Source organism: Artemia franciscana, chromosome 18 (assembly GCF_032884065.1).
Source record: "Artemia franciscana chromosome 18, ASM3288406v1, whole genome shotgun sequence".
Taxonomy (NCBI): domain Eukaryota; kingdom Metazoa; phylum Arthropoda; class Branchiopoda; order Anostraca; family Artemiidae; genus Artemia; species Artemia franciscana.
In genome coordinates this window covers 418628-445852 of record NC_088880.1, presented here as the reverse complement: position 1 = coordinate 445852, position 27225 = coordinate 418628, and the positions used below count along the sequence as shown (strand labels likewise).

Sequence of the window (27225 nt, the reverse complement as noted above, 5' to 3'; positions counted from 1 at the left end):
TGGATATACTTGACGAATTTGCTAAGATGGTCAGTTCCAAGAAAAGAAAAATCATCATCATGGGAGACTTTAACATTGACACTTCTTCAGTAAGTCATGACTCAAGTACTTCTGCGCCTTCTAGTACTCTGGCTACAGACTTCCTTACTATATCATTGGCTGCTGGCTTTGTTCCATCCTTCTGGATTCCAACTCGGGTCACAAATCAAAATGCATCTACTATTGATAATCAACTTGTAAATTTCCCTGTTGGGTCATGTGACGTAATACTTACGGATGTTTCTGATCATTTTATTCTTATGAGCAAGTTTCTCCGGTATTCCGGTGAAAAGGGTCAAATAAAAAAATCTAGAAGGATGGGTCAAGGTTCGGTTAAGCTATTAAATGCCAAGTTATTTTGTGCTGATTGGTCGCAATGCTTGGAGTCAGATGACGTTGAATTTGTATCCATGTCGTTTACTGAAACATTTCAGAATGCTTTAAATGAAACATGCCCTCTTGTGAAGAAAAGGTGTAAAAAGTGCCAGGTGCCTGTAAAGCCATGGAAAACAAGAGGCTTGCTTAAGAGTATAGAGGAAAAAAAAATCGACTTTACGCTGAATACATAAATTCTCCCACATCAAATAATGAAACTACATTCAAATCTTATAAAAACCATTTTACAAGACTGATAAGATGGGCGAAGAAGATTCATTTTGAGAAACCATTTCTCGAAGCTGAAGGATCTCCAAAAAAGACCTGGACAATAATTAACGAGTGTCTTAACAAAAGCAAAAGTCAAGGGCTTCCCGAATCAATGAATGTATCGGATGGATCAACAGTGAATGGTAAGCAAAAGGTAGCCGAGGAAATGAACCAGTACTTTGCTAGGATTGCAGAGGCCACCTTAAACAGTAATTTGAATGACTGCTTGGATGTAGAATCTGGGTTTCGCGACTTTCTACCACATCCCGTCGATTCTTCCATATTTCTCTTTCCCTTGACTGAAGTGGAACTCAAGAATCTGGTAAAAATCATGAAGAACGGACATTCTGAAGGAACCGATTGCTCATCTACTTATTTACTGAAACATACCATTGGATGCTATGCTTAAGTGCTGGTTCATCTGGTCAATCTATGTTTCAAACACGGATCTTTCCCTGAAGTGATGAAAACTGCTCGAGTTATTTCCCTACATAAAGGAGGAAACAAGCAAGATCCATCCAATTATCGACCTATTTCCATTTTGTCCGCTATTAGCAAAGTCATTGAAAAGTGTATATATAACAGGTTGAACAGTTTTTTGAAGAAAAAAAAAATTTCAGCCCATTTCAATTTGGATTCAGGTCTTCATACTTTACAGAACATGCAATATTAAAGCTAACCCAGTTTTGGATGATGCCATGGATAAAGGTCTGCTACCTGCAACAATATTTGTTGACATAAAAAAAGCTTTCGACACTATTTCTCATAAAGTTCTAGTATCTAAGCTACATAATTGCGGTGTTAGAGGACAAGCGAGTCTCCTAATTGAATCTTACCTCAAGGACAGAAAACAAATATTGGATGCCAATGGCTACATTTCAGATAAGGAAAATCTATCCAATGCTGTGGGGGTTCCTCAGGGGTCTATACTTGGACCACTGTTATTGCTTATCTATGTAAAGATCTTCCTCTAAGCCTAACCTGCCATAGGACTGATATGGATATCAGTTTACTGTTTGCTGACGATACATCAATCTCTAAAATCAAATCTCGAATTATCACTGAGAAAGATGCTTCACTGGCTTCATTATAACAAATTGGTTGTCAACACTTCAAAGACTCTTTTTATGGTTTTTTCAAGAACTTCTACTGCAGTACCAGCGTTACAATAGGTTGAAGTCACATTTGGAGGTCGAGTAATAAAAATAAATCGAGTGCAAACAACTCGGTATCTTGGAGTCATTGTTGATCAGAATTTAAGCTGGAAAGCTCATATCACTAGCCTAAGGCTTAAGTTATTCACTTTTTTCTATTCTCAGCAGACACTTTGTAAAGCATGCTGATGCAGAGATTAAAAGTCCCACAAGTAGCGCTTTCGTTGTGTCAAATGCGACTAATTACACTCATGATTCTTATAACATTTATGTCAATTCTTTTTTTGGAGCTTGTTAAAAGAAATATTAAAAAAATTGAAAATAGCAAAAAGTCAACATAGTATTGTACATAGCGGCAGTCCTACATTTGTGGGTTAGTATGTGAATCCAAAACGTAAGGAATAGTAAAAACAGTTAAATAATTAAACGTAAGGTAAAATTAAAAGAATTAAATTATTCCTGGAGCATTAATATCAGGAGATTAAATTTACCTGAGCAAATGTGGCGAAACCGTAAGCATAGAAAATTTCCCAATTTTGCGATTAAATAGGCTCACATTTTTGCTAGATGATAGGGATTCAAAAGCAGTTTATTTGAAAAAAATATTAATGTGGAACATATTCTCAAGTATAATCAACCCCTATTTTTCTCGTTTTCCTAATGTTAAAAACGATCATAAATTTATTTTTAAAAACTATCAGCTCAAGAGCAAATTTGACACTTAAAACGAGCAACAGTTATATATAAACTTAATAAATTATAGTTTTTTAAACTATTGGAGAGAAACTACCTCCCTTTGTTCCCCAGGGGGGTAGCTGCCCTCCGATCACCTTGAATATTAAAAATGGCACTAGAACTTCTGATTACCAATCCAATGATTTCCCTGTGAAGTTTATATTTATTTTTTATATTTTGTATTTTAAATAATTGCTATAAAAATATTTAACAACATAAATACAACCAGCTGCAAGGAAGCCCGGGAGGGCTTGTGATGGCAGCCGATTGAACAAATCGCGAAAATATTAATCCACTTAACTTAAACAACAACTTAAATTCATTTCAACTATGATTAATAATGTAAAAAAACATTACTAAAAAAGAAAAAAAAATAAATAACAAAAAAAACATTACCTTCATTCTCTAAATTGTGACTCCTCACCCCTCCAACAAAAATTTCTTTACGACCACACTTTCTATAAAAACCATAAAAACATATAATAACCTTGCTCTGAGGGCTTCGAGGGAGGGGTCATCCTCGAAGAGATAATTTCCGGACGTTTCAACTACACTGAACAAGATGATGGTCTCAAAATGTTGATCGGATGTGTTTGGGGAAATGATGAGCGAGGGTAGCGGGGGGGGGGGGGGGGGCTGGCTGCCGATCAGCCACTTTCGACTATTGAAAAGGGTACTTGCCCTTCAATTTCTAATCAAATTAGCCCCTATCGAAGTTTCTACGACAACTCCTTCTATTTGAAGTGCCCTGGACTACAAAAAAAGAAGTTATTCCCACATCACTTTTGATGCATTTTGGGAAAATGCAATTTGTGTGTGGAGGAGTTTAACTGCCCTCCGATTATTTTCAATCTAAAAAGGGAATTAGAACTTTTCAGTTCCAGTTCAATCATCCCCCTCCCGAAGTTTATACGACCACCCTTTCTATAAAAACCTTATATGCTTCAAGGGCATAACTTACAATCCTTGACCTGGGGGCTGTGAGGAATGGCTATATCAAAATTTTGGTTTGATATGTTTGGGGAAATGATGGGTGTGCGGGGCTGGTTGCCCTCGGACTACTTTAGACAATTAAAAAGGGCAGTAGCCCTTTTCATTTCGAATTGAATGAGCTCCTTTTGAAGTTTCTAGGACAACTCTTTCTATACAAAGTGCCCTGATCTAAAAAAATAATAAATAAATAAATAATATATATATATATATATATATATATATATATATATATATATATAATATATAATATATATATATAAATATATACATATATATATATATATATATATATATATATATATATATATATATATATATATATATATATATATATATATATATATATATATATATATATATAAAATATAAAATATATATATATATATATATATATATATATATATATATATATATATATATATATATATATATATATATATAAGTAAATGGATAATACACTGAGTCTTCATCGCTCTTTATTTAGACAGCACTATTGTGCTACCTATTATATATTATTGTTCACTAATTTATTTAGAATCTTGGTTACCTATAGCATGGGTCGCTCCTGACCTACAGTATAGCACGTCAGACGAACTCTTTGAAAGCAAAATATCACTAATATTTTTTTTTTTAATACGATATGATAACTTGTGTATAAAAACAGAAAACCACGTGGAGAAAAATTGAACCAACATTTGAGGTACTTACGTAATGACTTTAGGAAGAAAAAAAGCTTGAGTTTAAATACATGGACCCTCAACATTGCCTCTTATGGGGGCTTTTGAGAATTTCACTTTCACTCTTTCTATCCCTCTCTTTATCTTTCTTTTATCTTATTATAAAAAAGGACACGCAAATACGAAAAAAGACTCAAGATTCATCGTCCATATAATATTCACCAAAGCTTTTAGGGAATCACTTAAGAGATACAACCTCCCAAGAGGCTTCCTAAACGCTCACGTATTTGAGACGCAAATCATATTTCCGCAGGAAGAGCTATTTCGTGTAAATTATGTCTCCCTGTGGAACAAAGGTTTACTTTGACGATATTCCCCGACACTAAATGAAGCTTCCAAAAGAAATCATTTTTAGGGGCTTAAGGGGCTGCTAAAGACCCGAACCCTTTTTGTATTTGGTAAGTAACATATATTGTGTCTAGCCCTGCCTCCTCTGCATTTAAACCACAGCCAGTTCTTCCAGGCTCCCATCTTGACAGGAGTTTGGTTTTGTGAATAGGGGTGAAACTTTGGAAGGCAAGGGTTCAAAAACCACTAAAGTAGGTTTAGCATGAAAAGTAACATGAAAAATAAATAAAATAACATGAAAACAACAAAAAGTAACATGAAAACAATAAAATAACATGAAAAGTAAAGCTTTTCTCTGGATTTTACTTAATGCTAGCTTACTTTACTTTACTCTCTACTTTTTTTTCTCCTTACAAGCTTCGCTTTGTTTTTACTCCATGTAGGGGGTGCCAAGTTTTAAAACAAGTAACATTGATGAAAATGTAATTAAAAACTGTGTCATCTCAGCTTGTTAATACGAAATCTAAGGTTCGAACCCACGTGTAGTAACATATTGCGTGACTGACACCAAGACCTCAGGGGTGAAGAAGCTTCGTCAATCCAATCCGATTCAAATAAATGAAAAAACAAGCTATGGACACAAAAGCCAAATAGAAAATAAGCTATGCACACAAGTTGTAGTTGTAATTGAAAATATGCAGGAACACTTTTCGTGTTTTCTGTTTTGCATTCAAAGTACCTGTTTCTGTTATGTTCGTATAAAGAAAAAGAACAGAAACAAATGATCTGTTTTTATACTTCTGTTCTATTTCTGTTTTGTCATGTATATTTTACCTTATTTTTTTTATATATATTTTTTTTCTTACCTGTATAAATTGAAATTGTAAAGCAGTGCGGTTTTCTTCTTTCAACAATTTGCATAAATACAGTAGAGCAAATGTATATAGATTCGTGTGTGTGTGGGGGGGGATTGCATTTTTTATATTTACAGATTTTTAATAGTGGTAGATCCAAAATCCAAAGTTTCAGGACGCTTTTCCTTTGGGAATGGAACACAAAAATTGGCCTACGGAATCAAAAGGATGCCCACTCGCATACTTAAAACAAAAGTTTGAAGTTTTAACAATATCAAACTTATATATCAACCTAGATATCTAAGATTTGTTAAGCTTAGTTTTACCGATAAAGGACTACAAGCCTGAGAAATTTTTTTCGAACAAGGGGGAAGATACTTCTGAAAAATAAAAGAATCTGAATGAAAAGTCATACTATCAGATTCAGCGCATCAGAGAACCCCACTTTAGAGGTTTCAAGCTACTACCTGCAAAAAGGTAGAATTCGTATTTTTTCTCCAGGGGTGGTCATATCGACCAACGGTCATGGAACATCGGGAGAGGGATTATTTGAAAAAAAATTATGGTCTAGTGTCCTAAAAGACTGGAGTGTCCAAAAAGATAGGAGGCCAACTAGCCCCCCCCCACGCCCACCTTCCCCAAAATTCCTTTAAAATTGTTTCCTTGTTTACGTATACTATTTATTATTGCGAAGTATACACATATTTATCAGTGGGGGATTTTGTACTTGGGTTGAGTTTCCATAGGGATGATTTTTCGTGTGAAGTGAAATTTCCAGGGATGAGCCTTGCAAGGGATATTTTATAGAGATATTCTGAGGGAATTATCCAGTTGGAATTTCAGCGAGTTGAGATTTTCGAGAAATGATTTCCACGGAAAGAGGGTTTCAGGAGTGATCAAAAAAATGAATAAAACTTTTGAATAAGGTCTGAATAAATGAATAAAGTCTTTTTCAAATGAGAGTATGCAAATGAGATTTTTCAGGCTAAATGTTCTGTTGGAAATTATGCGGAATGGGGGGGGGGGGAGGCTATTTCCGCAAGGATGGAATAATCCGAAACAAATTTTAAGAGGATTTTATTTTATGTGGGAGGAACTTTCCACGGATGAACTTCCATGAGGGGAGGGATTTTTATGGAGGGTGAGCCAGATTTACCGGCATCGTTTGAGAAACGATCAGAAATTAGATACAAAAAACAAGTTTTTTTCACTGAAAATAAGGAGCAGCATGAAAACTCAAAACGGACAGAAATTTTTTCAAGCATGAAGGGGTTGCCCCCGTCTCAATACCTTTCTATTTATGCTAAAGTTTGACTGTTTTTCCCATTTTTGGAACGACTTCAGAAACAAAAGAGCTGTTTCATTACATTAGGAAGCTTTGTTATGGGTGCTAAGAACTTTAGCGTGAAGAGCAAGGTATTGAGGAGGATGAACCCATTTCATATACGGAATAATTTCTGTCCGTTTTGAGTTTTAATATTGATCTTTACTTTCAGTTGAAAAAACTTGTTTTTTTTTTATATTTACTCTACAGTTGAGCAAGTGTATGGACTGGAGAAAGTAATTTCTGCCGCAAAGCAGCTGAAATTGTCGAATTATTTACCCATCAAAAATTTACCCATCAAAAGTTACAAGCCTGAGAAATTTCGCTCTATTTTCAAAAAAAGAGGAAAGACTCTCTTAAAGTCATAGAATTTTCCTCCAGGGGTAATCGGATCGACCCAGTGGTTCTAGAAGTGAAGAGGGGATGATGTGGTAGCATCTTTTCATGGAGGAAGTTTCCATGGCGTAAGGGATATTGCTAAGAAGAGGGCACCGGATTCCCCAGCATTATTTCAAAAACGATCAGAATTTAAATTAAAAAACCAATTTTTTCAACTGAAAGTAAGGAGCAACATTAAAATGCACATAAATTATTAATTATAGGATTTTGCCCCCCCCCCAATTAATACCTTGCTCTTTACACTGAAGTTTTTTTAGTATTCTAATTAAACGGTCTTTGTGATTCAGGTGTCTTTCTTAAAGAATTTGAACAAAATTCGAACTTTAATGTAAATAGCGAGGTATTGACTAGGGGGAGAATCCCCTATTATACGTAATAATTTCTGTTCGTTTTGAGTTTTAATATTGCTCCTTACTTTCAGTTGAAAAAACTTGTTTGTTTTTTTATTTACTCTACAGTTGAGCAAGTGTATGGGCTGGAGAAAGTATTTTCTGTCGCAAAGCAACCGAAATTTTCGAAATAAATTATCAAAAAGTTCAGTTGTCCTTGTATTTTCATCCCTTTGAAAACCAATTCAAGAGAAGAGAATACGTAAAAAAGGTATTATGCAGCAAAGGGTCTAAGTTTTTTGAAATTCTCGAATTTGAGAAATTTCATTTTATTTATTTGCCAAATGAATGAACTGAATACATTTGCTAGGAATTAATTTATTTGTTTATTTCCCTCATAATTGAGGAGTATATAAAATACAAAAGTGAAATACATCACCAAACATAACAAGACAGCTCACAATGAATGAACTCTTTATTAACTACTAAATTACAAAAACTATATATAAACACAACCGCCCCCGGGGAAGGCTCAAGCAGCCTGAAAAACTAATTTTAAACAAACGAAATCAGACATCAAACAACAAAAGAAACGTTAACAAACGAAACAAAACAACTGATTATAAATCAGCTTTAGAATATAACTGAATAAATACGTAGGAAAAAACAGACATCAAACATCAACAACAAACAAAACGAAACAATTGATTTTAAAAAGACGAAACCGGACATCAAACAACAAAACAAACGTTAACAAACGAAACAAAACAACTGATTATAAATCAGCTTAAGAACACAACTGAATAAATACGTAGGAAAAAAAAACAGACATCAAACATAAACAGCAAACTAAATAAAACAAGTGATTTGAAACAAACGAAATCAGACATCAGACAACGAAACAAACGTTAACAAATGAAACGAAACAAATGATGCTATTATTATCTTTGTGATAATAAAAAAAAAATATTCCCTACACTTTTCTTTCTTTATGCTTTAAGTGTTAAAAAGAGCTGTTCAAACAGCTTTTTTAACGGCTTTTCAAGCAGCAAAACAGCTGTTCAAACAGCTTTTTTAACAGCTGTTCAAACATCAAAACAGCTGTTCAAATAGCTTTTTTAACAGCTGTTCAAACTCCAAAAGACAGCTGAACAAAAACTTACAGAAACATGTCTTCTGTTTTTGATTGACCTGTTTTTTATCTGTTCAGTTTTATTCAAGCCCTGTTTATATTTTTCTGTTTCTTTCCGAAAAACAGAACAGTGCCTATGCTTAATTAAGAAACAAAAAATTGATAATGTTTGGTTTTTGATAGAATAAAAGTGTTATCAAATATTATTCATTTAATTTTTTGTATTTATTTTCATATTTTAACGTGGCATCATTGACTAAAATGTGGTACTGCCATAAATATTTAAAACTTAGAAGAACCCAAAAAAAACTCAGAAAATCACAATTTTCTGGTATAAGTTGGCCGAAGAAATCTGGAAGGCAAAATCATTTTTAGGTTGATGCATAATTGTTATTTTAAGCTGCGAAACATTTCGAGCACAGAAGATGTGTAATAATGATAAAAGTTCAGATGTGTAATAATGAAATGTGTAATAATGATAAAAGTTTGTTCAGAGAATGTGACTATATTCTGCCTAATATCATTACAGCAATTTAGTCATTGGACTAAAATGTTGTTCTTAGTACCTACTTCAAATTTTTTATTACTATATAATGTATAATTTACGTACATATTAACAATTTTTTTTTGCATCTAGACTTTTTTTTGAATGTAAAATAGACCCTTCGAAATTAGTGAATTTGTCTTTAGGTTACGCATGGGTCATAGGCTACCGACCCATGATATATAGTGTTTTGTGTCCGGATTTTATGATTTTATAAGCCCAAACATATATTATAGTGGAGGACTTTGATGTTGAATCAGACCCTGATGATAGCTTCTGCCAGAAAGACTGGTTAGCTGCGGAATCGTGTGTTCCAGAAGGTGGCGCTAAGATATGTGGCAACGAAACAGGGGCAACATGTAAGTCACGTTTATTTATGCATATATATATATATATATATATATATATACATATATATATATATATATATATATATATATATATATATATATATATATATATATATATATATATATATATATATTAGCTTTTGGGTTTTGGTGTTGACATAATGTGGAATTCTTACTCTATTTGTAATTATTTGGCTTTTCTGTACCGAGTATATAGGCCTTTTTCATTTTCTATTGAGCAGAGACTAAAAACTTATTGGCTTTCGGTGCTAAATTCAAACTATTAAGCTCTTGACTTGAATAAGACTTCCCATTATGAATTCATTCTCCATGATACTATTGATTACTTCAGAAAATATATAGAATTTTAGAAAATTATGGAAGCCAATGACTGACACCAATTATTCGCACTGGTTTACACTTTAAAATTGGTTGCAATAATGGAATTGCTGTCATTTTATAAAAAAAATTGTTTTTTCTTTTTTTATTTGTGACTAGCTGGTGTAATTTTTACTAATCTTTCTTACAAGCCAGCTCAGCTTTCCATTGGTTTTCGTAACTGGCACTTTTTTTTATCGCCTATACAAGTGTTGTCGTGAACACCCCTCCCGTTCCTCCCTGCAACCTCAATGAACAGTTGTAACAACACATGAAAAAAAATGTTGTCAACGATAATAAATAAAAATGACGGGCTTTTCAAATCGACGTTCTTTTTTGTAATGGTAGAGGATGTAGAAAAACAACTGATAGCTCATTTGCAAGTGAAACAGTTTGCCCTTCAACTTGATGAATCAACTTTAAGAGAAAATGAGGCCCTTTTATTAGCATATGTCAGATTTAACAATGAAGGACCCAAAGAGGAAATGCTTTTTGCTAGAAGTCTTACGACAGACAAAAAAGGTGAAATTTTTTTTAATGAAGTTGCTACTTATTTCAAGGAAAACAATATCCCACTTAAAAATATAATTGCTTGTGCTACTGATGGTGCACCATCTATGACAGGCAGATACAAAGGTTTTATTGCACATTAAAAAAAACAGTCCTAGAAGTATATTGTATTCACTGTGTGATGCACCGTCAACACTTAGTTACAAAGAAAATGATTGCACGTCTGCATGATGCCCTTTCTGTTGTAATAAAAGTAGTAAACCATATTAAATCAAATTCTCTCCACGACCGCTTTTTCGTGAATTCTGTAAGCAAAATGGAGAAGAGTTTGAGTGGCTTGTATTACATACAGAGGTGAGATGGCTATCAAAGGGGAATTGTCTTAAGCGTTTCATTGCACTTTGGGATTCTATTGTTTCCTTTCTTGCACACACACGACTTGGAGCGAAACTGCTTGCAAATAAAAATGATGTGTTTTACTTATCATATATATTTGAAAAACTTAATACACTTAATAAACAGCTCCAAGGAAACGATTCTGATCTGATATCCAGTAAAAGTGCTATTGCTGCTTTTCTAAGGAAACTACAGCTGTATAAGAATAATATCAGGCGTCGTGCATTTGAACAGTTTCCTTGTTTGGCCTGTATTGGCAGGGATTTGCAAGATGAAGATCTTGCATTATATGGTGAATATTTGGAAAATATACATGAAGATATGCAAACTCGGTTTAGCCACCTACTCGGGATGGATATACCGATTTAGGTTTCAATTCCTTTCGAAGTTAATGTTGCCGAAATAGACCTATCTTTGCAAGAGCCCCTCATCGAATTACAAAGTGATGAAATAATGCATACAAAATTCAAAGATCACCAAGTACAATATATGGAAAACAAATGATGTTGCTACAAAGTACCCTTTGCTCTGGGATAAAGCGCAGTTCTACGTTATTGCTTTTCCTATCTTATCTTGTTGAAGCGGGATTTAGTCGTGTTTCTCAAATGTTATCAAAAGCTCGCAATAGACTTGACATTGTGAAAAGGGGCGATCCTCGACTATCATTAACATCGATCGAACCAAATATAAAGAAACTCGTCGAGAAGCATCAACCACGGGGATCTCATTGAATAAACATACCTTTTCCTTCTTTTTTTAATCACACACTTAATTTCAACTCCTTTTTGTATTCAGTTTACAAAAATAATGTTGGAGTGAATTAAACTGCCTGAGGAGCTCTACTCTCCATGATTTTGAGTTGCTTGCCCATGGAAGAAACAATGTAATGTTGTAGTTATTATCACAATAATAGTAATAATAACAAAAATTATTATTATTATAGTAGAACATTTTATTTGTATTAAACTAGTTTTCATTTTAAAATAAAGCTTAATGGTATACTATATCTTTGATAATTAAAACCTTAAAATTTATTTTAGTGAAGAAAAGAAAACTGTTCTTATATCCAATAGCTATGAAGGGGTCCACCAAGATAAAAAGAAGAGAAAAGGGGTCCATGGGTAAAAAAAGGTTGAGAACCACTGGTCTAGAGGATCTTTCCCTAAAGGGTGACCCGGATTTCCTGGTATTATTCCAAGGGTGATCATAAATTAAATAAAGGAAAAGCTTTTCTTTCAAATGGAAATAAGGAGCAACATTAAAATTTAAAACGAACAAAAATTATATGAGACGGTTTGTCCCCTCCTCAGTCCCTCGCGCTTTGGGCTAAAGTTGACTGTATGTCTCAATTTTTCAAGAACTACTCCTTAATAAATATTAGCTTTTTTTCTGAGGGAAACAAATCCCTTGCTTTACACAATGTTTCAGGTTGCAGGATCATGCATAGGAATTTATTTCACAGATGACCCGAAGTGAGAAAGCAGACACAGGAGGTGATCAAATGGGAAAACCTGGGTTTCTTTTCTTAAAAACTCCTTGCTCGTCATGGTGTCCCAACCCACCACCTATTGCATATTTTTCTTACGTTTATAAGACTCCTGTTTTTTTTTCTTTTTTTACAGATTGTCGAATATTTCAACGTCTTAGAGTTTGGTTCGACTTTCTGATATTTCGAATCAGCATACATGTCTGTATTACGATGGCTCTTACTTGGGTTTTTATATGTGTAGTGCCTTATCTTTGATCAAACAGCTCGTGGTAACAAACTGCAAGTAAAGAGTGACCCGACTCAGTACTAACCGAAACTCTAAATACCGGAATTTTGATACCAATAGACATATCAAAAGAATCGGCTTATTATGCTGATTTCAAATATACAATAAGTTTCATTAAGTTTAGCCCTACGCATTAAAGGCTACGAACCTGATAAAATTTGCCTGATTTTGGAAGAAGGAGGAAACACCCCCTAAAATTCATAGAATCTTAATGAAAATAATACCTTCAGATTAAGAATATCAGATAACCCTACTGTATCTGCAAAATGTGGAATTTTTTTTCCACAGGAAAGATTACGGAGTCGTGTTTATTTGTTGTTGTTTTTTTGTCACAGGGGTAATCATATCGACCCCGCGGTCTTGGAATATCATGAGAAGGTTCATTATAGTGGAAACTAAAATTCTAGTGCCCGTTTTACGTGACCAAAAGATTGGAGGGCAACTAGGCCCCCTCCCCAGCCCCTTTTTTCCCAAAATAATCCGATCAAAATTTTGAGATAGCCATTTTATTCATCATAATTGAAAGACCAGATAACTGTGCCTTTGAAAATAGCAGGATCAACCTCCCCCCTCTAGATCCCAGGGAAAAATTCATTATTGTTTACACACAGTATATGGTATTGGGAAGTATATAGGCTATACATCTACGTGTGGGGGGCCAAATTTTCTGCTGTGGGTTTTTTCACGAAGGAATTTTCCATGGGGAGGGAAGTTTCCAGGGGGTGAATTTGTCAGGGGGAATTATGCACTGGGGGAATTCGCCAGAATTCAAAACGAAATTCTTTTCATATGTCTTGCTTTCTCTTTGCTGTCTTAGTTTTACAGATGGAGTCGTTAAGGGCAATTGTTAGGGTCATTGGGATTGAATTGTCTAGAGGATATCTCCGTTGGGAATGGGGATTTGTCCGTGAAGGTGGGGCCAAATTTCGTGGCATTATCCAAAAAAACGATCAGAAATTAAATAAAAAAAACAAGTTTGTTCAACTGAAAGTAAGGAGAAACATTAAAACATAAAATGAACATAAATTATTAGGTATATGAAGTGGATTGCCCCCTTCTCAACACCTCGCTCTTTTAAAGCTAAAGTTTGAATTGTGTCCCAATTCATCGAGAACGACTCCTGAAACACGAGGGCCGTTTAGTTAGAACAGTAAGAAGGTTTTTTAAAAGTACTAAGAAATTTAAGCGTAAAAAATGAGGTGTTGAGGAGGGGGCAATCCTCTTCATATACATAATAATTTATGTTGATTTTAAGTTTTAATTTTGCTCCTTACTTTCAGTTGAAAAAACTTGTTGTTTTTTATTTAGTTATGAGAAGAAATGCCACTCTGAACGGCATGACCGTGTAAGGCGTTTGATAATAAAATTGTTTTATCGTATGTTTTTTTAGGTAATTAACCCTAGAACCGTAGGGGAAAAAATATAGATTTAATCAGGTTGGAATCTGAAAGATTGAAATATGGCCGAACAAATTGTGTTCTATGTAATTTAGAATAAATACATTTCGTGGAACGTTTTTCCGTAATATTCTTTCTTTTTTCCCTATTTAAAATCTTGTCTTTCACGCTTTGGTTTGCGTTACCATTTTTTACTGATTCGTTTTTCTGATTTCATTCGTCTCATTTGTACTATAGAGTTTTTTTTCATTTTTCAGATCAATACGTCTTTCAACCGGGTGCAATGTCCCTTCGTCTTCAGTTCCAGAGTGACTCCCAAGGGACTCGAAAGGGTTTTAGGATCAGATATAAGGTAGTGGAAGAATGCATGGGTCTATTTCTAGATACATCCCCATCAATTATTCCTGGGAGTGGCGGTGCCCTTTGCCAGACCCGGATCCAGGACTTATCAGGAACAATCAATACTCCTTATCATCCAAAGAAATATCCTGATAATTTAGACTGCATCTACGAGTTTGTCAGGTGATTATTTTATAATAATCTAGTTAAGCGGCTTTTTGCTAACTCGGAAATTTGTTTTGCTAGTTAAGTGGGACAGGGACTTGGAACTCAGTCTAACAAATTTTTCACACTGCGCCTTAGAATCTTTCACATCAGCTGCTGCTCTTTTCTTCCTTAATGGTTTAAGATCACGAAGAAGTTTGACGGTGATTCCTTCAAGATGCAGGTTTTATTAATTTCTTCAAGATGCAGGTGTTTGTTACATAATAGGGAAAGTTGTTTCGATGATTGACTTGTTAATTACTTTAAAAACTTACAAGGGCTAGGACAAAACCTCCAGGGACCGCCAATCAAGATACAAACGTAGTTACATCATAGTTTTTTCTTTGATTGTTAATCACTTAAAAGCCTAAGGATATAGAAAAAAACCTTTAAGGCCCGCTAGTCAAGATGCAAACGCAGACATTAAGTAATAATTTTTCCTTTGGTTGTTAATTGCTTAAAAACTTAAGGGCGTAAAGAAAACTTAAGGCTTGTGCGAGAAATGTGGTTCAATCCCGCTTTCTGGGGATATAATGAAAGAACGTTTGAGATGGCTAAACCAAGTTTTGCGGATGAAGATTGCCGAAGATTGTTCTTTTTGGCCAACCATATGGGGCTAAACGGAAAGTAGGTTGTCCTCGTCTGGGGTAGGAGTATGTCATAAATAGAGATTTAAGGGACATGGGAACTTCCCGGGAGGGTGTGAAGAGGGAGCCATTGATTAGATTGGGCTGGGGGAAGAGTATGTGTAGCTGTGTCGGCCTTAGTTGGCTTGGTGCTGCTGGAAGTTATTAGTAGTAGTAGACAAAAATCAACAGGGCCTGCCAGTGGGGGAACCTTCTGGGTGCCGGGTCCTAGCAACCAATTCCAACGGGGGTCCTAGTGAGCAATTTCCCAGGGCCCTATAGCCAAATTTCACCGCCCCCTAGAAACCCATTCCAGCGGGAACCCTAGCAAGCAATTCCAATGGGGGCTCTAGTAACCAAATCCAACGGGGGCTCTAGAATCTAATTTTACCGTGTTACTACCAGCCAGTTTCACCTGGCCTCAGTCTAGGAATTAACTGGATTCTTGCTCGGATCGATAAGCTATGTATCACGTGTGTCACATACACTGTTCTTGAGCACAAACTATCTGATGCTACCTCATAGAAAATATAGTTGCTTGCATCGATAACATCCCTCATGCTTTTCCACGTTCCCACGGCTACGTAAACAACACAAGTGAATTATCACTTAGACATAATAGCGAAAAGAGTCTTAGCGAAAGCTTTGCTGGGGATCAATGAACTCTGAATAAACCTGGATAGGGCAATTCTTCACTTCTTGGCGATATGGTCCTGGTATTTTGGGGCGGTCCTTCTTAGTAAATATTCAGAGATTTTTTTCTTAGAGAATAAAATAAACATGGGGAAAAAATAGGAAAATTATCCTTCTTAAATAATTTTTAAAGATGCCTACCTAAGGAATGATATAACTTGCTCAAAGCATTGGAACATAGTCTGACTTAGAAAATTTAAAAAAATTTGCTTTGATTATGATAAAAACCTGCTCTAAGTACTGGAAAAGAGTCCATCTTAGAGAATTTTTTAGAGATGTCTTCTTAGAGAATGATATAAATTTTCTCAAAATGTAGGAAAAAGTCCTAGTGAGCAATTCCACCGGGACCCTAGAAACAGTCAATTCCAATGGATCCCTAAAACCAATTTCAAAAGGATGCCCTGGAATCCAATGTTACTGGGTTCCTAGCAACCAATTTTACCTGGCCTCTTTTAAACAAATCCAACGGGGGGGGGCAAAGACAGCGAGAAAGTCCCAGTTGGAAGTGATAATGACGTATTCTTATGTAACCTGTGAGAGGTCAGGGCCCGTGGGGATCCTCTGCCTGTAACTGGGGCCTGCACATACGTGGGTGTTACGTAATTACAGCATCTATGTTAATGTTACTTAATAGCACCACAGATGTTGGATGTTACTTAATACTTAAGAGATGTTTTCTTTTTCAGGATTTGATTTTTCTTTCAAGGTGTTTTTTTTCTTCTAAGCGTTTTTCCTTCGAGATTTCATTTTCTTCAAGATTTTTTCTTCTTCGAGACATTTTCTTCTAGATTCTTTCCTCAAAAAACCTTTATATTCCAAAGATTTTTCCCCGCTTTAAGAATCGAATGTGATTTCTCCTCAATAGAACTCTTTGCTAGACAGCTGGACCAAGAAAGCCTTCCTAATATTTTGATGTTTGAAATAATTTTTGCATGATAAGCTGTTTCTCAGTCTAGGGATAAACTTGATTCTTGCTTGAATCAATAAGCTATGAATCATGCGTCTCATATCCATTGTTCTTGAGCACAAACTATCTGATGTTACGTCATAGATATGTAGTTGCTTGGATCCATTACATCCTTACTGCTTTTCCACGTTACCAGGGCTACGTAACAACAACAAAAGTGAATTATCACGTAGACATAATTGTGAAAAGTTTTTGTGAAGGCATTGCTGAGGAACAATGAACTCTGAATCAACCCGGGCAAGGCAATTCTTTACTTCTTGGTGATATGGTCCTGGCATTTTGGGGGGGGGGGTCCTTCTTAGAGAATTTTTTTAAGATGTCTTCTTGGAGAAAAGAATAAACATGCTCAAAACATAGGAAAATCATCCTTCTTAAAAAAAATTTTAAACTTGATTATTTATAGAATGATATAAATTTGCTCAAAGTATTGGAACGTAGTCTGACTTAGAGAATTTTTAAGAATGTTTGCTTTGACTATGATACAAACTTGCTCAAAACACTGGAAAATAGTCCTTCTGAGAGAAGTTTTAGAGATGTCTTCTTAGAGAATAATATAAACTTGCTCAAAACGTAGGAAAATAGTCCTTCTTAGGAAATTTTAGATTCGACATGAACCTGCTTACTACATTCAATTAATTTGTACTAGGTTGCAGTCCCCATCCCTCAGGAAAATTTCTTTAACACTTCCAACCTTAACTTTAAGCTATTTTATGGAACTTATTTATTTACGATAGCTTATTAGGTGTAAGGTTTCAGCCCCCTCCACCCGGAGAAATTCTCTTAGCACCTCCGAAGTTATTTTTAAACTATTTTATGGAAGTTATTTATTTATGACAGCTTAAAAGGTGTTAGATTTAAGTGTCCTTCCCCTGAAAAATCCCGTCAAACCTCTTGCCTTAATTTTAAACTATTTCATGGAAGTTAACTATTTACGATAGCTCATTGGGTGTTAAATTTCAGTCCCCTTCCGTCAGAAAAATTCCTTTAACAGCGCCCACCTTAAATTTAAGCTCTTATATAGAAGTTGTTTATTTAGCGATGGATTATTGAGTGTTAGATTTCAGTCCTTTTTCGCCAAAAAAAATCGTTTCACACCTTCCACCTTACCTTTAAGCTTTTTTATGGAAGTTATTTATTTAGATTTCAATTCCCCTGCCCCCCAAAATAGGTGGGGCGTTTACTGTCATATTATGCTATAAAAGATCAATTTTTCCCATACAGTATAAAAATATCACAGTAACCGATTTTTCGTAGTATAAAGCTTTAATACAGGAGGTTTTAAGCCGTCCTATCTAGACAGACCATCACAGAGGGGCGTTTACTGCCATTTTTTCCATGAACGATCAATTTTTGCACAAATAGGATCAAAATATTAAAGGAATCGATTTTTCATAGTCCTTAGCTTTAATACAGGAGGTTTTAAGCCACCATATGTTGACAGAATGCTGCAGAGCGGTGATTACTGCCATTTGTGCCATAAAAGACCAATTTTTTCCCGAATAAGATCAAAATATCAGGAAAATCAATTTTTCATGCTGTAAAGCTTTCAACAGGAGGTTTTAAACCATCCTATCTTAACAGAGTGTGGAGGGGCGTTTACAGCCATATTATGCCATAAAAGATCAATTTTAGCCCAAACAGAATAAAAAATCAGAGAAGTTGATTTTTCTTAGTCAAAAGCTTTAAAAAACAAGAGTTTCCTTAAAAAACAAGAAGTTGGTGGAGAACCAAAAATACTTGTTATAAAACACAAAAAATTCTAATATCATCCCAGATCCTATAGAATACAAAATGATCAAATATAATCCAAAATATTTCCTAAAAAACAGAAATGACTAAAAAAATACAAAATACTGTAGGCCTATACAATTCTAAAATAGTTCTAACAGAATAAAAATAGTTGGTGTAGAACACGAAATACTTGCTACAGAACACAAAAATTATAATAACATCCCAAATTTTGTAAGAACATTTTTTATTTTCTAAACACTATTTCGGAATTTTAGAACTTTTTTTAAGAATTATTTCTGTTTTGTAGGAATTATTTTGGATATGCTTGAACGTTTTTGCATTCTATAAAAAGAATTTGGGATGTTGTTATAATTTTCGTTTTTTTAGTAAGAATTTTGTTTTGTGGGACCAACTACTTTTCATTCTGTTAAAACGATTTAGAATTTTGCAAAGTATTTTGTATTTTGTAAGAATTATTTTTGTTTCGCGTAATTACTTTGCATGAATGCATGTGAAAAAAATTTAAAAATTTTAAAAGCTTTAAAAGCTTTTAAAAGCTTTCAAAATTATGCATTTTTTTTATATTTTGTAAGAATAATCCAGTTTTATAGGAATTATTTTCATTACATTCGAACTTTTAGGTATTCTATAAAAAGTACTTGTTATGTTGTTAGAATTTCTGTGTTTTTTAGCAAGTATTTTGTGTTCTGAAGCTACTATATTTCTTTCTGTTACAGCTTTGTTAGAATCGAGCCAAGTGTTTTTGTTTTTCGCAAGAATAATTTATATGTTTTGTAGGAATTACTTTTGATTATGTTTGAACGTTTTGTATTGTTTTATCGTATTGGAAAAGACTTAGGTGCACGCAATAACGTCTTGAGGGGAAGTAACACTATTAGGAATTTTTTGGTTTAAACGAACGATTTTAGTGTAAACAGATGTTTTTGCCGGAGAGTGTCTGGAAAATGTTTTATTTTTTTAATGCAAGCCAGAGGGTGCCCTCTGCTAGCCATTGAGTGTCACAGGTTCTTCATTTTATTGATTTTATCCTGTTTGGGAAAAAATTATTTCTTATGCAACAATATGGCAGTAAAGGCCCCACTGCGTTATCTGTCAAGATAAGATGGGTCGAAACTTTTTATTTTAAAGCTTTAGACTATGATAAATCGACTTCCCTTATATTTGATCCTATTATTGCAAAAATTGGTCTTATATGACACAAAATTCACCTCCGCGCCCTGTCGAGATAGGCTGGCTTAAAATCTCCTGTTTCAATGCTTTACAGTAGGAAAAATCAATTTCTCTGATATTTTAATCCCATTTGGGCAAAAATTGGTCTTGTATGGTACAAAATCGCAGTAAACGCCTGTCCACGGTATTCTGTCAAGAAAGGGTGGCTTTAAACCTCCCGTTTAAAAAATTTTAAAGCATGAAAAACCGATTTCACTGATCTTTTATCCTGTTTGGACAAAAATTCGTATTTTATGGTACAAATAGCAGTAAACGCCCCTTTGCGGTGGTCTGTCAAGGTGGGTTGGCTTAAAACATCTATGAAAAATCGATTTTTCTAAAGTATTTTAATCATATCTGGGCAAACATTGACCTTTTATGGCACAAAATGGCAGTAAACGTTTCTCTTCAGTGGTCTGTCTATTTAGGGTGGCTCAAAACCTCTTGTTTTTAAAGCTATAGACTATGAAAAATATATTTCTTTGGTGTTTTGCTCCTGTTTGGGCAAAAATTGATCTTTTATGACACAAAATGGCATTAAACGCCTTGCTGCGCAGTCTGTCAAGATAGGGTGGCTCAAAACCTCTTGTTTTGAATCTTTAGACTGTGAAAAATCGATTTCTCTTATATTTTTATCCTATTTGGCCAAAAATCGGACTTTTATGGCACAAAACGGCAGTAAGCGTCTCTACATTGTACTCTCTCAAGACTCAACTCCATAAAACATACCCCTCCCCTTGTCTCGGGAAACTCCGTGAAAATTTCATCCAACGTAAAGTACACGCCTCCCTGTCACGTTTTCCACAGAAAGTTCTTTCCTCGCTGAAAATCCCCATCCTCATAAAATTTCTTATGAGCGATTCAGCCTGAAAAATTATCCTTAGCTTACTTTCATATGAAAAAGTCTTTAATGTCTAATCCTCGATCACTGTTTCTCGTGGAAATCAAAACTTGCGGAAAATAACACCCTGAAGTTCCCCAGAACATCTCCACATTGATTTGGCAAAGAGAATATAAGAAAATTAAAAAGTTTCGTATAGAAAATCTGTCAAACCCTTCCCCCGAGTGTAAGATTTTTTCTGCAAAATTTCCCCCTCCCTCCAGAAATATCACTCCCCAAGGAAGATTCTCCCAATGGAAATCCATCCCCATCACAAAATCACTCCCTGAAGAAAGTCTGTATTCTTCCCATTATCAAATGCTATACGTAAACAACGGGCAAATTTCATAACTTACAGGCCTCTCCCCACAGACTGTGGGGGGAGTCATTTTACTCCTTAGCGACATTAAAAATTAAAACGAACAGAAATTACTTCTTATATGAAAGGGGCTGCTTCCTCATCAATGCCCCGCTCTTTACGCTAAAGTTTTTTACTGTTTTAAAAAGTAGAGTTAAGAGAAAGAGTCAAAATTTAGCGTAAAGAGCGGGGCGTTGATGAGGAAGCAGCCCCTTTCATATACGAAGTAATTTCTGTCCGTTTTAATTTTTAATGTCGCTCCTTACTTTCCGTTAAAAAAAAACTCTTTTTTTTTATTTAGTCACTTATATAGGGAACTAGAACTTTTAATTTCCATTCGAATGCACCCTCTCCCAATCTTTTAGGAATATTACTTTAATACGATCACTCCTAGAAAATAAAATATATTTATATAAAAAAATAATAAACGCGCATCTGTGATTTGTTTTCTGGCAAAAACCGCGAAATTCCACATTTTGTGTATATAGGAGCTTGAAACCTAGAGTTCTCAAGTACGCTGAATCTGACGGTATGATTTTCATCAAGATTCATCAAAATCATTAAGATGCAGAAATTGGGGATGTTACCCTCCTATTTCATAAATCAGGCGAATTTTCACAGGCTCGTAGCTTTTGTTGGGTAACACCAAACTTGATGAATCTTATACATTTGGAATTAGCATAATAAGGTGATTCCTTAAATGTATCTATTGATATCAAAATTCTGTTTTTCAGAGCTTTGGCTGCTATTGAGCCGAGTCGCTTTTTATTTACAGTTCGTTACCACGTACGGTTTGACAATGGGCAAAACTCATAACGTGCTGGCCTTCCCCGGGGGACTGTGGGGGGTTAAGTCATACTCAAAGACATAGTTATTATATTTTTTTGTCTCTGCTGAACAAAATGGCCATCTCAAAATTCTAATTGAGTGACTTTGCGGAAAAAATGAGCGAAGGAGGGGGGCTAGCTGCCCTCCAATATATCTGGCTACTTGAAAAAGGCACTAAAACTTTTAGTTTCCGATCAAATGATTTCTCTTTCGATAAAACAAAAAAAAAAAAGATAAATAAACACGCATTTGTGATCTTTCTTCTTGAAAAATTGCAAAATTCCACACTTTTGAGCATAAGAGCTTGAAACCTCTACGGTAGGGTTCTCTGGTATGCTGAATCTGATGGTAATTTCCATTTATATCCCGTGATTTTTTGGGACTGTTTCCTTCCTTTTTCAAAGGCTCGTAACTTTTGATGGATACCATTAAATTTGATGAATTTTACATAAGTGGCATTTTGTGGCTCATTTGTGGCATTTTGATGACAGTGCAACAGTTTGAATTTGAATGCTTCGATTCAAGATGTGCCTGCTGCAAGCAGGCCGGTGCCTGCTGCAACTTTTTTTTTTAGGATTTTAATATTTCTTATTTTATAAATGAAGATTCGAAAGAAGGTTTGGTATTGTTGAAATCAAGAGGAAGAGCTTTATCTGATCAATTGGCTTGTAGCTATTACAAGAAACTGCAATAATTTGTAATTGAACCTCCTATTCAAACCGTATTCGGTGATGCTTACTCCGACATTTTTAGGATTTTAATTTATTTTTAAAAATAGAGCTATCAAAAATATAAATTTAAAAAAAAAATCTAGGTTGAGGTGGGGGTGGCTAAATTTCCAGGGAAAGTTTTTTGCAGGAAGGGGGATTTTCCAGGAAGAGAACGGTCCATGGGGGGAATTTTTAGGGAGAAATTTGTCAAATACTTCTAAATTTAGGAATTGTATCATCATCAACATGAGGGGAATTTTCCGTGGTGGAGAATCCTCCGCAAAGGGAATTTCTGTGCAAAATTTCCCTGCGGAAATTCCTTGAATATCTTTTAGGATTGCAGCAACCCGGGACAGGTAAGCTGGTGAAGATTTAAAAGTGATTACTGATCTAGAATTAACTGATCTGACAATTTGATTGTGGTGTTTGAAGGAGAAAGGAGCAATTTGAACATGAACATCCCCTTCAACCTGTATTTGGCGGTGGCTGTTTAGGCTTTTTTATATTATTTTTTTCTCAAGCTATTTAGATGAAAATTAAAAGAAAATATTTTTTTCAAAACCAAGAGGGGTAGATTGTTTATATTGATATAATGAAGATATAGAAACAAGATGTTACTGATTTTGATTTGATTGATCGTTCTAGGGCTGATCGATTTGTATATGCTGTTTGGATGAGAATGCAGTAATTGGAGCTTGTATCTTGAGCTTTTTGATATTTTTTCTGTGAAAGCTTTAAATAAAGAATATTTTCCGAAATTTTGGGAAGGGTACTTTTTTGTCTTCTTAAAATAGAGATATAAATCACCGATATTACTGAGTTTGAAGTGATTGATCTTGTTAAGGCTGCTCGATTGGTTTACTGTGTTTGGGTCAAAGAGTAAGAATTTGAGCTTGAACCTCCCCATTAAATCCTATTTGGCAGAACATGTGCCTATCTGTTCTATTCTTTTTCTTTTTTCAATGGAGATTCAAAACATTATTTAAGAATTAACGACGCTTCTTGACTACTATGGTCCCTGCGTCGGCCCTGCAGTGCATTCCTGCAGCGTGATTCGATCTCTGGGTCCCGTATTACCAAGCTAAGGTCAAATCCACTGCGCCACCACAGGACGATTCAAAACATTTGTCTTTTAATAGGGTACTTTCAAATCAAGATGTAAAAAAACTTTTCACTCATCTTAAATTCCTGAAGGCTGAACAACTTGTTTCTCGTGTTTGGATAAGAGCACAACAATTTGAACTTGAACTTCCCGCATAAATTGTAATCAAGGGTATTTTTTCTGGCTTTTTTAATGCTGTTTTGATTTTTTTTTTCTAAAGAAAACTTTAAAAAAAAACTTTCCCAAATGTTTTCATAGTCTAAGGGGCAGGGATTGAGGCTTTTTTTTATTTTCTAGAATCAAGAATGAAAAAAATTGTTGTTAATTGAATTGACCAATATAGGGCTGATCAATCGATTTCTGCTGTTCGCATAACAAGGGAACAATTTGAAATTGTAATTTCCCTTCAAACTGTATTCGGTGGTGGGTGCACCGACTTTTTAGATTTTTCTTTTTTTTTTAATTAAGACACAGAATTTTTTTTCCCCAAAATTGGAAGTGATCTATTTTTTATTTTATAGATGAACATATAAAGAAAGATATTACTGAGTTTTATTTTACTGATTCTTTGAAAGGTTAATCAATTTGTTTGCAGTGTTTTAATGGTTGCACAACAATTAGAAGTTGAGTTTTCCCCTTATAATTCTAAACTTTTTTATTTTTTTAGTAATTTTTGGTTGTTTTAATATAGATTCACAAAAGGATATTTTTCAAGGTCTAAGGAGAGGGATTTTGGTTTTTCTATTTAGATTTAAGGTAGAAGCAATGTTATTACTGAATTTGAATTTATTTGTATTTTTAGGGCTGATCAATTTGTTTGTGGTGTTCGGATGAGAGCACAACAATTTGAACTTGAACCTCCCCTTCAAACTCTATTCGGTGGTGCCTGCTCTGACTTTTTTCATACGCCTTCGTGCGGATTCCTATGTGGTAAACTAAATTTTTCATGTAAGTATATATGGGTTATGACTTACACTTATGCTTACAAGACGAACCTAATGGTCGAGGAAGTCTGCTATAACCCCGCTGCTCTTAACCCTGCACTGCTTTATGATTAAGAATTTTCCCTTATTTTAATAGAGGATATGGTCGGTCCTGTTCTGCAATACAAGCTACGGTCTTCTGTTGCTTTTAATACTCCACCTAATGTTACAAGTGTACCTTTTTTTTAATTTTAGGGCTGCTATGGCTATTTCTATTTCCCTGTACAGGGACTAGAAACCTTGTGTCCAGAGCACGATAATGGTACGTGCCGCAGAGTATTGGATGCAAACCCTTTAGGGGGTTAATTAAGATAGCTAGGCAAGGGATAAGTTAAAGTTGGCGAAAAATATAGTGTTTTAATATCTAGCAAATGAAACACGAATCTCAAACAGAAAAAAAAAACTCTTATGCTGCATTAATTTTTCGGTAAATCAAATTTTTTTCAAATTTTATCTAAATGGTAAATTAAGACCGAAATTATAGCCAAAAATAAATTTTAATTATCCAGCATATGGGAGGGTGCCCTCAACGCCTAACTCTTTAGGCTAGAGCTTAAATGGTACTTTTATTGAAAAGATTTTAAGGTGTAATCTGTATAGACAGCGGGTATCCATGTGTATTATTACTGATTGCCTTTCAAACCATTGCATTCTGAAACTTTATCGTTCAATTTCTATTCTCAAAGCACTGTGATAAGAAAAAAAAATACAATTATATTTATTTAGGATTTATTGATTATTGATTATTAATTATACGCCCTACCTAATATTCTTCTAATACGTTTCTCAGACGCTGAATCCTAATGAAATATACCAAAGTAAAATAAAAATCTAATACTTTGGAAACAAATTTTGGCTATATATTTGTAAATTAGGGGGGGGGTCAAGTATAGCGGGTCTGCATGCTTAATGTTTTAGGTACAATTATTCTGTATATTATTTAGTAAGAATTGTTTTCTAACTTCACAATGTTCAAATACTTTACCCCCCCAATATACAAACACACAGTCATATATCTTCCCTCTATTCTGTCACTTCTCTTTGTCTTGTTTCACGCTAGGCTGAAAGAAACTAACAAAAAAAAACGGTTCTGTAATACGTCAATGAATGAACAACTTGAGTGGTTGGGCGTTTATCATGCATGTACCCTATTTTCTACTACACCAAATCTCTGTTCAATTGATTGGACTGAGCCACTGGTTTCATGCATAATGTTCATCATCTTTGCGAAGTCCTCTGATAGTGTCAGTACCAAAACCTGAGTTGTCCCTGGCTTCCAAATATCCAGGTTTCCTGACGTATTTGGAGTGCTTGTACCAATATCCTCACTAGAATCAATATCTGGACAACTACTTTTATTCATTTATTTTTCTTGTCCATTTTAACTTGGTAACAGCTAAAACTGACTTACTAGAAAAAAAGAAACCACCAGTCCTTTAATAAAAAATAAACAGTCATTCTAAAAATAAACTTATTGTCATTAAGTCCCGCTATAGAAACAAGCGTATGAATAAATATATTGGAAACCATTTTAAAAAGTAAAATTATTTTCTATGAAAATCAAATATATAATATACACATAAAAAATGTATGAAAATTATTAAAGATGTATAAGATGGTGCTCGAATTAATAAAAGTACTTTAATTCGACTTTGTAATTTCTTACTTAAAATGTATTAGGCACACGAAAAGTATTTCTGCCAAAATTAATTACGATACCAAAATGAGTTTTGAAATCGTATTTTACAATACGATATCAAGCGTATCATCAAAAAGTACGACTATAATAGTATCTACCCTTTATCAGTTAAAAACAAAGTGTTTCTCTAAATAAAAAGTGAAAGCAAACAAAAACCTGTACTACCCTCTATACTACACTAAAAGTAAATAACGAAAGAAATCTCTTACAGAGAGAGACAAATTTATCTGGGGGAGGGGAAAGCTTACATAGAGACACAGCAAAAGAGCGTGGACCAAATATGAAATATGAGAATAAAAAAACAAACAATATTTTGTAGCAGAATCCCACCAGTGTGTCACCAGTGAGTTTACAGGTCAACTGCTACTGCTATTACTGACAACTTTTTAGGGACCAAGTGACTTGAGTAACATTTGATACTCCCCCACCTGCCCTCAAGTGGGCCCCATCTGCCATCCATGTTGCCCTCAAGTGGCTCGGTTGTGCAGTGATGGTGTTAGCAGTAGTAAACCAAACTTATCATCAACAATGTATTTGTATGAAGACTTTTTTTCCCACCTGGACGAAATTATATAAAAATATAAAGCAGAACAATATTTAAAGCAAAACAATATTAGGGAGGAGTAGGAGTTGTGTATGATACTTTTCAAAACCCATTTTCTCTCAGCTCCTCTCTTCCCTCCCTCCCATGAAGCTCGTGCTGTAATTATTTTATTACAATATATTACAATTATTTTATTTTTATTTTAATATCTGTTTGTTTTTAATTTGTTTTCCTTTTAAGGGACTGGCACACAAGGTTAACGATTTTATTCTATTTGGCTCTTCTTTGCATTCCTTTCCGTTATTTTTTTTATTATTTGAATCGTTAGCTTTTGCTGGCTTCCTAATTTCTT

The 27225-nt window shown here is 34.5% G+C and overlaps 1 protein-coding gene across 1 annotated transcript in view; it reads left to right on the top strand.

Annotated features, from left to right (window-relative positions):
- The window catches only part of LOC136038471 (complement C1s subcomponent-like), a 47739-nt gene that overhangs the window by 19967 nt on the left and 547 nt on the right, over positions 1-27225 (top strand). The window contains exons 4-6 of the mRNA XM_065721537.1: positions 9410-9532; positions 14237-14501; positions 24450-24595. Coding sequence (XP_065577609.1) covers positions 9410-9532; positions 14237-14501; positions 24450-24595 — 534 coding nt within the window. The remainder of the gene's footprint in view (positions 1-9409; positions 9533-14236; positions 14502-24449; positions 24596-27225) is intronic.